The sequence below is a fragment of the Taudactylus pleione genome, unplaced genomic scaffold (genome assembly GCF_031769625.1).
Source record: "Taudactylus pleione unplaced genomic scaffold, aTauple2 ptg000755l, whole genome shotgun sequence".
In the NCBI taxonomy this organism is placed as follows: domain Eukaryota; kingdom Metazoa; phylum Chordata; class Amphibia; order Anura; family Myobatrachidae; genus Taudactylus; species Taudactylus pleione.
This window is the reverse complement of record NW_028285157.1, coordinates 2,196,010-2,213,176: the sequence shown is the minus strand read 5'-3', so window position 1 is coordinate 2,213,176 and position 17,167 is coordinate 2,196,010. Positions and strand designations below refer to the sequence as shown.

Here is a 17,167-nt window from a genome sequence, read left to right as displayed (position 1 = left end):
AGAAGAAAAACATTACTTATGGATAAAAATAAGAAGACACGATTTGAGTTTGCCAAAAGGCATGTAGGCGACTCCCCAAATATATGGAGGAAGGTGCTCTGGTCAGATGAGACTAAATTTGAACTTTTCGGCCAGGGGCAAGATGTGGCAAGCTCATAGAGACTTATCCAAAGCGACTTGCAGCGGTAATTGGCGCAAAAGGTGGCTCAACAAGGTATTGACTCTAAGGGGGGGGGGGCGAATAGTTATGCACGCTGAATTTTTCTGTTATGTTGTCCTAAATGTTGTTTGATTCACAATAGAATAAAAAAACACAACTTCACAGTTGTAGGCATGTTCTGTGAATTAAATGATACACACCTTCAAACAATCCATTTTAATTCCAGGTTGTGAGTCAACAAAACATGAAAAATGCAAAGGGGGGTGAATACTTTTGCAAGGCGCTGTATATAATAAAAAGTAGTAACAACATGCCAGGATATTTTATTAAGGACTGTTCTGGGACTATTACATACTATCCCCTACTTTTACCAATACATTTAAAATTCTTTATCAAGTCATAACTTTTTTTTTTACAATGTGTGCGTGTATGGATTCACTGTATAACTTTTCCCCACTGTACTGCTCCTCATACATTTTCTTTTCTGGAATGTGCATATTACAATTAAGCAATAGGGCACTAAATGAAAAAAATATTTTTTTTCTATCTTTATATCAAGACTTTTTTTTATTTCAGCATTACAGTTTTTAAAGACAAAAAAAACAGGAAAAATTAAGTCATATTCCCAAAACAAAACATACACTAAGTACTATCACTGTCACTCTTATTATTTTTGCTATTGCTAACTGTTAAGAGGAATCAGGTAACATTTCCATTTATTGTTGCATGTATCAACAACAATTAATAGTCCCATAACTGGTCATCCAGTATGAGAAACTAATGTACTTCCTAGTCCGGAATTTCTATAGTATTTTGGGTCTCATGATTAACTGGCACAGGCACTCATGCCTGAAAGATGGGATCATCTGAAACCACTTTTAACAATGAGAGCAAATATATCAAATAATGGCTTGTCGACTACAGGTTGAGTCTCCCATATCCAAAATGCTTGGGACCAGGGGTATTTTGGATATCAGAATATTCCATATTTTGGAATATTTGCATACCTTAATGAAATCTCTTGTGAATGGGACCCAAATCTAAACACAGAATGCATTTATGTTTTATATACACCTAACCTGAAGGTAATTTTAATAAATATTTGCAATAATTTTGTGGATCAAACAAAGTTTGTGTACATACATGAAATTAATTTATGTTTCATATACACGTTATACACACAGCCTGAAGGTAATTTTATACAATATTTTGATAATTTGTGCCTTAAATAAAGTTTGTGTACACTGAGCCATCAAAATGCAAAAGGTTTCACTATCTCAGTCATGCTAAAAAAATTCTGCGTTTCGGAATATTTGGATATGGGAGACTCAACCAGTACTTATTATTTAGGGATAATTGAATAAGTATATCAAGAAGTAGAGCAAGGACACAAGTCCACGTCATAAACTCTATGGGCGGTATTCAATTGTTTTCAAAGTCCGGATCTCCAGGCTAAAGTTACGGAAGATCGCGGGGCTCTATTCAATTGTTACTACTTTTCACGCTGATCGCGCCCAAAGTGGTCGGGTTTAACCACGTACATCGGCTACCCCCGAACCAAAGTGCTGGGCACAATCGCGAAAAAAATCGCCCAAACTGGTCACTCTTTGCCCATTTCAGCTCGCACCCCCCTGGAGCTGCGAGTTAAAATGGTGGGTTGGCAGCTGATCGCGCCCGACAGGAGCAACAATTGAATAGCTCCTGTCGGGCGCATAAGAGGGCAATACAATTGAAACAAACAAAAATGTTGTACCATAAGAAAAAAAGACTAGATTCTACAAATTAGTCTTTCATGACCAAAAAAACCCATCTACCTAACAGCTCCCAGCACAGGTGAAGAGATATGGTCTTTCCTGACATAACATTTTCAACAATGACTTTCAACCTGTACCACCTGGTGGTACCACGGTATGCAGTCGTGTAGCCGGCGGACGTAATCCCGACGGCCAGCTTCCTGACTGCTTTATCCCGGCGAGGGTTAAATAACAGGCATCTAAATCTAGATGCCTGTCATTTTATCGACGTCGGGAGACCGTTGCCCGGCATCCCGATCTAAGTGATGCCGGGCGCCGCTGCGGACAGCCGCGGTTGGGGGAGGGTTAGGTTTAGGGGGACTTAGGGTTAGGCCCCCCCGGGAGGTTAGGGTTAGGCTAGGGGAAGGGGGGTTAGGCACCCACCGGGGGACTTAGGTTTATGCGGCGGGGAAGGGGGGGGGGGGGTTAGGTTTAGGCACTTAAAGGGGGGATTAGGGTTAGGCACTGGGGGAAGGTTAGGGTTAGGCACCCCTAAGGAGGGTTAGGGTTAGAGGGGGGAGGTTAGGTTAGTAAATACTTACCTGAGGATGATCGGGATTTTCACCCATGTCGGGCAGCTGTTGTCAGGATTTGAACCGCCGGAAGACACCGATTTGGTACCACCCATGCTCATTTAATGTTATTTGTTGGCTGCTTCGGGAACCTTAAAAATATACTTTTATTATGGTAGTTGCCAATACCCTAAGCTTACTGTCTCCAAGAAAACCACCATTATGGCATGGAGCAGAGTTAGAGTTCTGTTCAATATATATGCAGCCAGTTGGTTCCCTAATATCCACTCATTAACCGCTAGCATGTATGCTCCTCGTACATTTTTGTCTATAATGTGTACAATAACAATTAAGCAATAGGGTCCTAAATGAAAAATAGTCATGTACTTTAGACTTTACATTCACTGATTTTATACCTGACCCTCTCAACTACTGGTCACACACACCTGGGGTTTCCTCATTATTTTAGGATAAGAAAGCAATTACTATAAAATACAAAATGTGCCCATCTTTACACTTTTTTTTTTTTTTTATTTGCCTCTACCTTCAAAGATACTTTCAAAGAAGATGGAAGTCTAGACTGAAGATCCACCAAACAGTTCCTAAGTAGAAAGCTAGGTAGGAAACTCTTACATTACACTTTGCGTTTGAACACATTTGGATGAAACAATGATTTATGCTCTCTCTTCTTGTCAATTGCTTAAAAACACTATACTATCTTGAGCAATTAGCACTCCTTTAAAAAAAATCATATAAATGTATGCATACGGCCAGCTCTGTGGGTGCCTGAGCACCCCCAAAATTGTAATGTTTAGGACATGGCTTTTTTCAGATAAGGTTTTCTTTTTTAAAATTTGGAGCATGATCCCTAAAATATATAAAATAACACTAAAAAGTATTGATCAATGGCATCCTGTTAGAACCTTTTACCATATGTAACTTGGCGGCCCCCTCCCCCCCCTAATCTTTGCTCTTCTCAAGCAACCCCTTGCAGCCCGCCTGAGACTTCATCCAAGTTTCCCTGGGATCATGGTTAGCTCCCGTAACCATAAGATTCCCACTACACCGACTATGTACTTTAGCTTAATGCTAAGCCTCGGACGTCTCTATCTCATAACTTTCACAAGCTTCATCTCTGTGGCACTTTTTCTAATTTCAAAACAGATCCTGGCTTAGATCCTTGACTTCTTCCTTTCCTCTTCACCAAGCATCTTCTATCCCCTAATTTTCCTTTTGCCTGGCAGTCCTCTTAACTTAAATATTTGGGTACCATTATCACCAAACATCTTCACTCTTTTTATAAACTCAACTTTTCCCCACTTTTTCGCACCAGTAAGGCTAACCTTGCCTCCTAGAGAAAGCAGTGAAAATGAATGTAGAAAAGTGATAGGACGCCCACCTCTTTGTAGCTAAATCATGGCCGGCAGCTCTCCTAGGGGTCCACCAACACCCTAAACCCAAAGGTAAGAATATATAAGTACATGACAGCGCCAATAGGCCTATCCTGGACCCAAAAGACACATCAACTCTATATAGATATAACAATAAATTATTACACTGTAAATAGCAAGTATAGATTCTGGTTTAAACACTAAGCAAATATTCAGCGTATATTCATAATCTGTATGCAGAAAATTATACTAATATAATAAAAACAGAATAAAAAATTATATAAAAGGAGCACCAGCTGTATGCTCCAATGTTATGCAGATTAAGCTGTTGTTTAGTATCAGTCAATCCTTAAGTAAAAGTAAGAGTTAAAAAATGGCATATGCGTATAACAATGTATTGCTGTATCACTTCAGCAGATGTACTGTATCCAACCTTGACCAGTCTTAATAAATCCTTGGTGGGACGCCGATTACTTTTGTAATAATAAATGAGTTGCTACTTCACAAAAAGTCCAGACCAGTGCATGTATATTATATAATTTTGAATGAGATTGTGTATTGTGAATTTGAGATTATTACTTCTCACTTTTTATTCTACTGTTTTTAGATTAGTATAATTTTCTGCATACAGATTATGAATATGCACTGAATATTTGTTTATTGATTGTCTATTTAGACCAGAATCTATACTTGCTATTTACAGTGTAATAAATTTATTGTTTTATCTATAGAGTTGATTTGTGTCTTTTGGGTCTGGCATGGGCCTATTAGCACTAACATTTACTGAAAATGAATGTGCTTACCCGCTTTCTCTATCTATTTCAAAGCCTACCTATCCATATTCCCATCCCTGTTTTCATCTTTATGCAGACATTGATTTCTTCCCTAATATGGGGGGCAGGAGACCAAGACTCCATGCCTCTGTTCTTTAGTGCCCCTCTCCTGGGGGTGGTCTGGATGTTACTAATTTCAAAAACTATTAATATGCTGCTTACCTAGTGCAATGTATTCACTGGCACTCCACCTCCGTGTCCCATCCTGGGTGGACACTGAATTGACTCTACTCCTCCTTCTGGCAGCCTTCTCTATTCTTTAGTCCCCACATGCCGATTGGCCATTTTCTGCTCGTACCCACCTAGTCATGAACCTTTTCCCGAACTTGTAGCTTCGTTGTAATAAAATGCATTCTATAGCTCCTGATCCAATTCCTCTTATTGCCCCTTTGGTGTAATCTGGTGTTCCCTCCTCGCCTTACCCCCTCTGCTTTTTTGGAGGGGGGATCTGGGTGAGTCTCTCCAGATGCTGAGTATTAGATGGACATATGGGGGGGAATTCAATTAGACACGAAAAAGTGAAAACTTAAAGGCTGAGTAATGCATGTGTTTTGGTGCGATATTACCGATTCAGTTTTTCGCACTATCCAATTACAAAAGACGCAAAAAAGCTTTTGCACGTGGTGAATTTGGAGAAATCTGACTGTACACCTTAAAATAGGTGACTGACATAGGTAATCATTTTAGAAGTGTATTAGTGACCCTAATAAAAGTATTTGGGGTTCTTAAATTATGTAAAATGGCTTTTATATGCATATTTGCATAAGTGTGGACAATTTATAAAAAGCAATATATCTTGGACAAAATAAACACTGCAGTTAAATTGGTCAAAAAAAATACACTTTTAAAAAAAAAAAAGGACACCTGCAATATTTAAAACACATGTCCCATCCATACAGCCCCAAAAATACCTGACCCACTACTTTAATCCCATTTTCCACTACTTTTAATTTTTTCACCCAAAAATTTACATTCATTATTGGCCAAATTAACATAATAAAAAATTATTTTGTCATTAGGGGGGGTGCCCAAGGGGTTCTGAACCAAGTCCCCACATTTTTAAACAAAAATAGGGATATTGCACAACTTTTCACCTGCTCGGAGATGGTGAAAACAGTTCACCATTTTTTGTATATGGAGAATTCGCACTGCGCAATACGCATTTTTGTGCGTAAACTTTTCACCAAACCTCAGATTTTCTTGGCTATTTGTATCCAGCCCTTTCTCTGTTGCTGCTAAGTCCTTGTTCTGTGCTGCCATCAAGCAGAACGTTTATAAATTATTATTTCGTTGGTACTTCATCCCTACTCTATTACATCACATTTTTCCCTCTCTCCTGTTAGTTGGAGGGGATGCTCAGATACAGGGTCCTTCTTCCACATTTGGTGGACCTGTCCAGCGCTGTAGGGATTCTGGGCAGAGTTTCAGTCTCTCCTGATTCCCTCCTGGATTCCACAGTCACTTTCCTTGCCAAACACGTTTTGCTCCCACTACCATACGCTGATTTGTCCAAACGCCAAAACAGACTTGCCAGACATGTCCTCTCAGTGCTGCCTAATAACATCTCTTTGGAAGTTTAAACACTCGCCCACTATGTCTGCTCTCCTCCATAAGATTCCTCGTATTTGTTTATTAAAGTGTGGGCCCCCAGCTCCCTCGCTTTAATGTGCATCTTCTTCCTCAGTTCCTCATTACCCACTTCTGTCCCATTTCTTCCATGTATACCACTGTTCTTCCCTTCTCCTTTCCTCTTCTCCCCCCGATTTTCTTTTACCTCTCTCCTTCTCTTGTCCATAACTCACATAGAATATGTAATTGTATACAGGGTTGCGAAATTCTGAACTTCATGCTTTATAATTCAATGCATTTCTCATTTAATTTTTTTATCTTAATCACATGCCGCCATTCTCTGCGTGGGAGGCTCTGATTTTTGTGTGTGTGCGCTCCTGTTCATGCTCGGTGTTCTAATAAATTCTATTTAAAAAACAAAACCTTGACAGTATTTTATTCATTGTATAAATATGTTCTTTGATATCAAACTACATGGTGGGGATCACTTACAAACCAGAAAAAAATACAGAAGCAAAATATACAGTAGATTTTCATTATTTTCAATATTTGCACAGTTACACCTGGTTTTAGAAGCAGGAGTTTATGTTCCTGAAAAACAATCTGGTGTTAAGGTGGAATTTTACACCATCTACCAGGTGGTAGTAATTGGGCTTCCACAACTACAGTGTACGTACTTTCAAAATGACCCTTTTTGTGATATCTATGTGCATTTCATAACGGAAGCACGAAATATGTGCCAAGAATCAATGTAGATAGAAGTCAAAGACTGTCCCATATTATTAGGAGTTCTTTAAAAGATATTTATTTCATAAAGATTACATGTAACAATAGGCTGAATTTTGCAGATATAAATTTCCTAGTTTTCTGGATACTCTCTTGTAAAGTGCACATCTGTTTACGATGCTCACCGCAGGAGAAAATTCACATACTGTTAGGCACCATCTACTAGAAACTATATCTAACTAATGGTAATAGTTTTTATTTATATTCCGACTGATGGTGCTGCAAGGCATTTTGTCTCTTCAAACTCATTATTTCTTGCAATTGTGTGTACCAAGCAACTGTTAACCAGAACCATGGAATACTACAGTAAGTAGTTACGAGTGGAGGTGTGTATCTCATATGCTGCTAGACACAGGTAGGCTATTTTACTTAAAGACAGAACTCAATACATCTATTTATTAAAAAAATACCCCAAACTTTTAACACTAGCCCAAAGTTGAGCCATGGCCATTGACCAATCCAGTAATCCCTGCACTCAGCAACAGAGAATGTTGAGCTGGGTAAATTGAAAAAAATTCGATCCCGCACCAGAGAATGTGGAATATTATTTGAGCTCTATTATCATATGTTATTGACAATCATTATTTATTATTTGATATCCCTCTTCCAAGAATTAGCAAGTGTATTCAATTGTTGTTAATATTCAAGCATATGGATTTTAAGGATTCTTGTACTTGGGCGGTGCTACCAATCAATCTACATGTTACATGAACTTGCAAACAAAGAGAATGGCCGACGAAATATGAATAGGATTGAGGAGAGTTAAGATTACTTGTTTTTTACTGATGGATTGGGTTTAAATGACAGCCTTGTTGCTGGGTAAGTGTCTTTCAGTGTGGATGTGGTCAGCTGCTGCCAGGGGCCAGTCATATTGTTTGGGGGAGTGGTTAAAACAAGCTATATAGGGGAACGTAGTCATTTGGTTCAGCCTCTTTTGCAGGATTCTCGTAACAGGATCAGCCTAAGTATCACCCCTCTGATTTCAGTACAACTTTGTGTGCATCAAGCATATTTATTTAACATGCCTCGTCCCAAGCGCTCCGCTCCCCCCAACGTCTGCTGGCTGATTATGCCAGGCCCCTCACTTCACCACCAGCGTGGCCAGGCACCCCCCCTTTCCCCGCGTCTCCCTTCCCCCCCCAGTACCCCTGCCAGCATGTTAGCGGCCTCAGCGGCCGCGCCTCCCGCTGTTCCCACTGCCGCGTCCTCCCCGGCTCCCCTTGCGGGTCCCGTGGTTTCGGCGGGGGTCGCGCCTTTGGCAGCCCCACTCGGAGGCTGCTCTGCTTCCCCCATTCGGACCATCAGTGATGCGGCTCCGGCGGGAGCATCCGACGGATGCCCCTTGCCGGCGAGAGGCACACGCGGCAGTTGACCCTTCCGCTGCCACAGCAGGGGCGCAAGTGCTCGCGGCTCCCGCTGTGTACTCTGCATTGGACCCGCCGGCGGTTAGCGGCTCGGGTCACGTGCGGCCTTCAGGTTTTGGTCCCCGGGGGGCGGGTGGCCGCGCCGGCTTGGTCAGCACGACGGGCCCAGCGGCCAACTTAACCCCGGCGGCAATTTTGGGTAGTTTTTCCCTGTTAGCAAGCATGCAGCCGCACAGCCCACTTCTAGCACAGCATTCCCCTGCACCTTGGATGACAGGGCAAACTGCTACAGGGGCCATGGGTGCCCTACACCCTAACCCTTATCAGCCCCCTTGGTTTCCTCCTACAAGTGCCCCTCCTGCTATTTACAATGCTCACCCCGTGTCAATGGCCGGCCCTTCCTGGGGTCAGGCTTCCTGGAGCTCGGGTGTAGCTCGCCCTGTTTACCCCTCCACCTCAGTGGTCTCTTACTTCCCCCTTTTACCCTACCTATGCTGCGCCTACCTTTGGAACCTACCCTTACCCAGGGTATCATCCGCAATTTTATTATCCGTATGTGACAAGCTCACAACAGAATTCGTCTCTAGCCTCAATGCCTCTGCCCCCTTCCTGTCATTTTTAGTCAAGCCTCCGGCAGTTTGCCCTCGTCATCTGACCTTGGCCTGGTTCCGCCGGCTCGTTTATTAACTGCACCTCCACCCCTTCCTCCCACTCCTCGCATTGCCTACCCCCCCGCTACGGCGGCGGTGCCTGCCGGCTCTGTTTCTCATCAGTTCACTCCAGTTACAGGTAGCGGAATGGCAGAAGATGCTCCTTCAAATGATCCGTTACTTGGTGCGTCCACTGATCCTGTGCGCGTGGGGTTGACACCGACAAGCGAACCTCCAGCCGTTATGAGGGGACAAGTCGAGGAAGCGGTTCCAGGTCCTTCTGGTGATGGTGAGCATGATTTGTCTTGTTCGTCATCTTATGACTCTTCCTCTTCTTCTCATTCTTCTGGTTCCCCTGCGCGCCCGCGTAAAATAGCTAGAATGGTTGCAAAGCGTTTAGCCAAGAAGTCAGGTAGCGCGAATTCACAAGGCGCAATTGCTGAGCCAGTTACTGTAGCGGCAGGTGCAGATTCAGTGCATTGTGCAAACACAGCAGTTATTCTCATTTTGCGCAAAAGTGTGAGTGGGCGAATTCGCAAAGGAAAATTTGTCGACTTCTTTTCACTCACCGATGATATGAAAAAGGCTTTTAGTCAAGTCAAAAAGGCGGGGAGTATTGGTGAGGATGCTTTCTGTAGTTTCACCACTTGGTTGAAGGGCATGCTTGTTTTCGTGGCGTGCTATTTGGAGGCACGGGCAGATGAACATGCTAACATAGTGAAATATATTTTTTTAGTTCTAGACATGTTTGTCTTTTCTCTGACCTTGGCATGGCGGGAATATGACGTGCAATTTAGACGGAAGCATGACGGTAGCATGATTATTCCTTTTGGAGCAAAGGACGCAGAGGTGTGGTTGGAGGTCTCGCAGCAGCGTCGGCCCCCCTTGGATGGGATGCCTCCTCGCAAGGGATATCCTCCCAGTAAACAGGGAGTGACCGGGGTTATGAGGGGTAAATGTGTTGCTTTTAACGACTCCCGATGTACACGGGGGTTGTCTTGTCGTTTTCGACACTCCTGTCGTCTCTGTGGAGGAGAACATTGTGCCAAGGATTGCCGTTGGGGTCTCGCTGGTGCCACCCAGGATCGTAGTGAGGGGTCAAAAGAAGCTGCTTAAGGCGAATTCCCCTATTTGTTTAGTTGAGCTGGCTCGCTGTGCCTATTTTAAGAGATTCAGCTCTTTTCTCCATTGGTGTGTTCAGGCCGGTGTGGTGCACTATTTGGATGACTTTCTCTTTATGGGTCCAGGAGAGAGCGATGTCTGTGCAGACCTCTTTTCTGCACAGTCTCTTTTTCGTGTTTTAGGTGTGCCCATTGCACGTGACAAGACGGAAGGTCCCGTTTCTCGTTTATCATATTTGGGAATTGAGATAGACACAGTTGCGGGTTGTTGTAGGTTGCCGAAGGACAAGGTGGACAGATTGCTGGAACAGATTGCGGCTTGCTTAGCAGTAGACACGGTTAGATTGCATGGAGTTCAGTCACTGCTGGGTTCCTTTAATTTTGCTTGTCGTATAATTCCCATGGGCAGAGTTTTTTGTAGAAAATTGGAGAGGGCCACTGCTGGGTCGAGACAGCCGCATCATCATATTCGTTTATCGGCAGAGATAAAAGATGATCTTCGTGTTTGGGCCAGGTTTCTGGTTCATTTCAATGGTGAACAGATTTGGCCAGCTCCTCCAGTGGCAAATGGGTCATTGCAACTTTTTACTGATGCGGCTGGATCGTCTGGCTTTGGTGCCTTTTTCAATGGGGAATGGTGCGCTGCTGCTTTGCTTTTAGTTTGGCGCGAAGAAATAATTTGTTGCTCTTAGAACTTTTTCCGATTGTTGTTGCCGTGGAAGTCTGGTCAGCATGACTTAGTAACCGGCATGTAATTTTTTTGGTGCGACAATCTGGGGGTGGTTCACGCCATCAATAACCAGCGATCGTCCTCTCCGTTAGTTTTGCGATTGCTTAGTCATTTAAATTTTGGTTGTTTAGAGGGAAATATTTGATTCCGAGCTCGTCACGTGCCAGGGGTTGTTAACGAGATTGCAGATGCGTTGTCTCGTGTTCAATTTGAGCGTTTTCGGGCTCTTGCACAGTTTGCTTCTGCTGTTGGTTTGATGTGCCCCTTGTTTGTGTGGCAGATCATCAGGCCGGCTTAGAGGTTTTAGCGATGCAATCGCTCGCTCCATCAACTCTCCGCAAATACTCGGCTGCATGGCGGGAGTGCAGCGGTTACTGCGCGCGCCCAGATTTGGAGGGTAAGTCCCCGAAGGAGTTGCTTTCCTCCTTTGTTTGGGAGAGATATCAGCAAGGGAAGTCCAGGGCCTACGTGGGGTCGGTTCTGTCAGGAATCTCCTTCTTTTGCGACCTGAAAGGCTTACACGACCCAACCAAATCTTTCCTTTTGACTAAGGCCCGTAAGGGTTGGGCTAGGGAGGTTCCTGCTCGTGTTGATTCCCGTCGGCCGGTGGACACCCAGCTTTTGGCGGCATTGATTAGGATTATGGAGAAGGTAGCTTCTGACGTGTTTGAGGCTTCTCTTTTCCGTTTGGCTTTTTCTGCTGCATTTTTTGGTGCTTTTAGGGTCAGCGAATTAGTGGCGGTTAATAAAGCTTCTGTCTCCTCGGGGCTGTTGTTCAAGGACATTGTGTTTAGAGATTCAGCGGTGCTTTGCAAACTTCGCTTCTCTAAAACGGACCAGACTAGCAGGGGAAAATGGGTAACGCTTGCAGACCAGCAGAATTGTAATATTTGCCCAGTTCATTTAGCATCTCAGTACATGATGGTAAACCCGGCTGGGGGGTTTAAGTGGTTGGTACATTTAGATACCAAGCCTCTCACAAAGTTTCAATTCGCTGCAGTTTTTAAGCGAGGTTTAGCAGAGTTGGGATTGGATCATTCGGCCTACGGCACCCATTCGTTCCGAATTGGGGCAGCCATTTGCGCGGCGCTTGCGGAGGCGTCCCCTTCTGACATTCAAAAAGTGGGGCGTTGGAAGTCAGGGAGTTACAAGAAATATGTTTGCTGCGATAAGGTGTAGGCGCGCACCTTGCGATAACCCGAAAACGTTGCTTACCTGCCAATCGTTGAACGGCTAGCGTTCAATAATTGGGGGTGTGAAGGAATTTTATAGTTTTTCCTCCAGTTAGCCATGATCTGGCCCAATTTGGTTCACGGGTAGGTTTTTTAGTTTTTCTCCTTCACTCGGGTTCCTGTTTTATCCCCCCTTTCTGCATCCCTGCTAGTTAGTCGCTGTGTGTTGTTATAGTCAGGTTTGGTGTGGTTTCTCATAGTCAGGGTTTCTTCTTTTACAGTGTTGGCGAAGGAAGACGGGCAGGTGTGGCTAGTTGGCCATTCATATATTTTTTTGGGCTGAAAAGCATGTCTCGGGTCGGGGTGGTAGTTTGTCACTTGGTGGTCGTTTGGTGCGTTGGATTGGAGTGAGAGGTTTGCGTGTGGAAGCTGTGTGGGCTCTAATTGTTTCCTCTGTGACAAAATATGGAGTACCCGACTGGTTGGTCCTGCATGTTGGTGGGAATGATGTCGGTCAGCTTACAGGTGTTGGTTTAATTGTGAGACTGCGCAAGATTTTGGATGCGATTCGCATGCGATGGCCGTCCGTTCAGATTGTATGGTCAGAGATGATGCCCCGTTTGACGTGGAGAGGAGTGAGAAAGTTTGGTGCTCTGGACAGAACGCGAAGGAAGGTGAACGTTGCGGTGACTAAGCATGTTGTGTCTTTTGGTGGTTTGGTCGTGAGTCATGGCTTTTTGGAGGGTGATTTGGTACGTTTCTTCCGTCATGATGGTGTTCATTTGAATGCTCTGGGTATGAGTCTGTTTGTATAGGATTTGTTTTCTTAGGTAGTTTTCTTTAGGTGGCGGGCCAGTCTCTTTTAGGGCCTGGCTTTGGCGGGAGTACGCTGCAGCTCACTGGCTTTATGGGACGCAAGATAATTGTGGGGGCACTTGCCCTCGATGTACATGGCGAATTTGTCCTGCTCCACACGGGGGACCCGGGCGGTTTTGCACGAAACGCCTCGGATTGGCCCAGGAGGGAAGTGAGACCCTTGCAGTTTAAGTGCGTCTAGAAGGGGAACGTCTTAGTCGCCCCCATCAGTTTTTGGAGTAAGTTAAAAGCTAGAACTGAGTCTGCAGCGTCTCTTTGCCACCTTGGTTAGGTTGATTGATTCAATTATAAATAAAAGCTGTGACCTTTTTAGCCACGCTATGGTGTCTGTCTTTATTTGTAGTTAAGTTAAGAAAGCTAATCAAGGTTGGTAAAGGTTTTGGAGATAATAAACATATGTAATTCTTAAGAGAGAAAGAGTAGAGTTTTTTTTTCCATATGGTGCATTCTTAGTCACTCTAAAGTTCCACATGATGTTGTAATAATGTATAACTATTAAAATATTTAAATCTTTATTTATATCATACTAAAAACATATTTGTCAGGGACACCAATATTGGTGTCCCTAACAAATATGTTTTAGTAATATATAAATAAAGATTTAAATATTTTAATAGTTATACATTATTACAACATCATGTGGAACTTTAGAGTGACTAAGAATGTTGAGCTGGGGTGAGAGTCTCATCCCCTAAACAAAAGTCTTTATCAGCCAATGATACATTGCAGCTTAATGCAGGGCTCGACAAATCCCAGGGGCCAGGTCGCCATGGCTACCAGATTTTGCTGCCTGGCTACTAGATTTTGCAGTGAGGGAGGAAGCAGAGCCTCATCAGCTCTGGCAGAGATTCGTGCCTTTAGTATTGCAGTGTTCATATCATGCACAGGAGTGCATGTGCTGAGTGTCGCCTGCGGTGACTACTGTGCCTCTGTACGTCCCGGCCTGCACTGACGACTCCTCTCCATCCTGGCCTGCTCTGATCCCTGCTGTCTGTCTCAGTCTACGCTGATCCTCCTGTATGTCCCGGCTGTCTACTGTCTCCTATCTCCGGCTTATTAGAGCTCTCCGGCAGAAGGGTCTATGCGTGGCCAGGGATTGCGGAGCGGATTCAGAGGGATAGTGGTGTGACCACGAGGGGAGGGGGGTTTTGTTGTACTTTCTGGTACCATTGTTTTATGTGAAATGTGGTCCGTTATTACTGGAGGGTGGGGGGTGGAGCAGGGGAGCTGTGCAGAGCAGTGAGGGGGCCTCCATTTTACTGTATCCATTCAACTGCGACCATTTTGTGGACTAGTATAGTGTGTATAACAGTTGAATAACACACAGAGCTGTGCTCCTCACTCACTCCTGTAATTTTTTTGGGGGGACGGTAGTCTGGCTCCTGCACTGTCATCCTGGCTCCTAGATTTTAGAAAAATATATCAAGCCCTGGCTTAATGATGCATATCATCTCTAATCTTTGGAAAGAGAATATGGGGGCCGAACAATGTGATTTTTATCAGGGTCAATCACTCCTTACCATGCTTGTAGGGCACAGATTGGGTCAATCTCTGTGACATGCAGGATGGCACCAAGTGCCTTTAGAGCTGCACAACAGCCTTTCCCAACCTGAATAAGAAAACAGATTAAAGATGTACAATCGTTATTTTATAATAATATATGGCTGAACATTTTTGCTTGACTTTTGTCACCTCATGATTTGTTACTAGCACTATACTGTATATCCATGTTCTGTAACTCCCAGGGGGGGGGGGGGGGGGGCAGATGTATGATACGATATTATTTGTTTGGTTGTGCTATTCCATAATGCGGGTCCTGCTACCGGAGGCATGTACAGATGTGTCCTCAAACATATAGCCTCCTTGCAGGTTAAAAAGCCCTACTAGACGTGCTATGCCATGGTGTGCCTCGGTAGCAGTATGCCTATGTTCTGTTTTCGACTGCGGGTGTATCTGCATGCGAAATGCTACGCTACAGTGTCAGCGGCTGTAACGTATCGTTTCAAATGCAGATACACCCGCAGTCGCACACAGAACATAGGCATGATGAATATCATTTTACTCAGCAGAAGCTGCTTGTGCTACCTATTCGCATCGCTGAGTGAATAAGATGTATTTGAAAGTAAAAAGTCGCTCTGCGCTACCGAGTCACACAGAGGTCCAACGTTATGTGTAGCGCACGGAGGATAGATGTATGTGGACACATCTATCTATGCTATTATTTTTTTTTAAATACAGAGCGCTAAATCACCTGTGCGGTGATCTGCGCCATCCCATGGATGTCTCCTCTGTTCAGCATCTCAACTTTGTTCTTCGCATGCGCCACCTGTGTGTCTCCCAGCAACCGCATCTCTTGTTTGCTCGCACATGCGCAGTTAACTGGAGAGACGCTTGGACATGAGAAAGTGTAGTTGTGTGGCTGCTTCTCTCCTCCAGGCAGGCTCCACTAGGCATGTGCGAGATCTCGCGTGAAGCATCCGCCGCAGCAGGGACAGTGCTGTCCCTGCTGCGGTGATAGGGAAGCGACAGCTGTAGCTTTTGATATCAATAGCTGCAGCTGTTGGAACGGTCAGTAGCACTTTGGCACACTATCCTGGAGAAGGCAAAATAGAAGCAGTATAAAACACGTCAAACTTAAATGACAAAATACAAGACAAGCTTTAAACCATGCATTTCTATTTTTATCAAGTTTACCCTCTTCATGTATAGGATATATGATTAAGCTCCACATCCCTTTAACAGGCTTCGGATTTCAAGCCTATTACATTTCTGTGTGAGACTGCCCAATGTTGTAAAGTGGCAGTCATTTAAAAGGCAAAACCAGGTTGATACTCAGATACTTCTGCAAATGCCCAATTTATGATACTGAGGGCCTGATTCAGAGCCACTCACTCTGACAAAGCGCTCGCTCTGAATCAGGGCCGGGCTTTTTTTTTTTGGATCGGCATCTTGGCCGCTAGCATAGCTGTGGGTGACCACCCACAGCTATTGCGAGCGGCCATGATGGTGGTCGCAATGGTCAAGACCATCGCGACCATCGGGCTTGCGACGAGACTCTTGTGGTAGGGTCTCGTGGCCGCAAGCCCCAGAGAAATTTTGGCTCTATCAGAGCCGGAATCTCTCCACTGACATCACTCGTGATGTCAGTGGGGCCGCCCCCAAATGGCAGGCATTCTCATGGGAACGCCTCAGTTTGGGCAGCCACCCCCCCCGGCCCGCCCACCAAAGGGGGCGAGCTGTCACTCAACATCGACAGCTCGCCCCCTTTGGTGCGAGACCCGGAGCGACGGATTGCCCGTCGCTAGCCGGGTCTCGCGCATGCGCACGACAGAGCCGACTCCGTCGTGCGCATGCGCTGTGGGCCACCATCGACCCAGTTGCGAGCGCTCAGCGCTTGCGACAGGGTCTGAGTCAGGCACTGAATCCTTTAACTGAATATCATGGATGTCATCCACTAGACTAGAGTCAGCCTCTTGAATTCTGATTAATTCAGAATTACATTAAAGTTGCCACTGCACACATATATATATATATATATTTCACAAATAAAATAAAGAAAATAGGACTGTCAACTCACTAAATTAAACTTAGGCAAAATAAGACCAAATAATAAAAGTAAATTAAGCTGTGGGGGAAACATAATTTCATATGCTGGGCATACACTGTACAATTATCGGGCCGATCCACCAGATATACACGGATTGCTCCGATAATTGTAGTGTGTGTGTGTGTGGCTGACCGAGGGCTAAATATCCATCGGTCTGGCATGCCGTTGTCCACCAAGTTTTTTTTTTCATCTTTATTTGTTTTTTTCGGGGCGGGAGTGGTGGGGGGGGTTTGGGATAGAGGGTAGCAGAAAAAAAAAAAAAAAAAAAGAGCTATAAAGAGCAGACCTCCCAACAGTCATGATTTTGGAGGGACAGTACCCACGTCCCTGCAGCGGGGCTACGCCACCTTTTTTAACCATGCATACTGCATGTGCAAATGTCCCTGCTTCGTAGATCGCAGAAGATTTTGTCCTTTAGAGTAGATCACCAAATCCATGATGAGGATTATAAGCATCATCTATAATGGTAATGTTAATTTTGAATTTTTCTAGTCCACATAAAATAAATGAAATGCTTAAAAAAATATGTATGGATTATTTTACAATTCATGCAATAGAGGGTTAATAATTGCCACTCTGCAAACATTGGTTATTTTGGCTTTT

The 17,167-nt window shown here is 44.2% G+C and overlaps 1 protein-coding gene across 2 annotated transcripts in view; it reads right to left on the bottom strand.

Annotated features, from left to right (window-relative positions):
* The window catches only part of AHCYL1 (adenosylhomocysteinase like 1), a 139,852-nt gene that overhangs the window by 45,257 nt on the left and 77,428 nt on the right, over window positions 1-17,167 (bottom strand). For both annotated transcript variants that reach the window (XM_088457307.1, XM_088457308.1), the window contains exon 10: window positions 14,478-14,566. In XM_088457307.1, coding sequence (XP_088313433.1) covers window positions 14,478-14,566 — 89 coding nt within the window. The remainder of the gene's footprint in view (window positions 1-14,477; window positions 14,567-17,167) is intronic.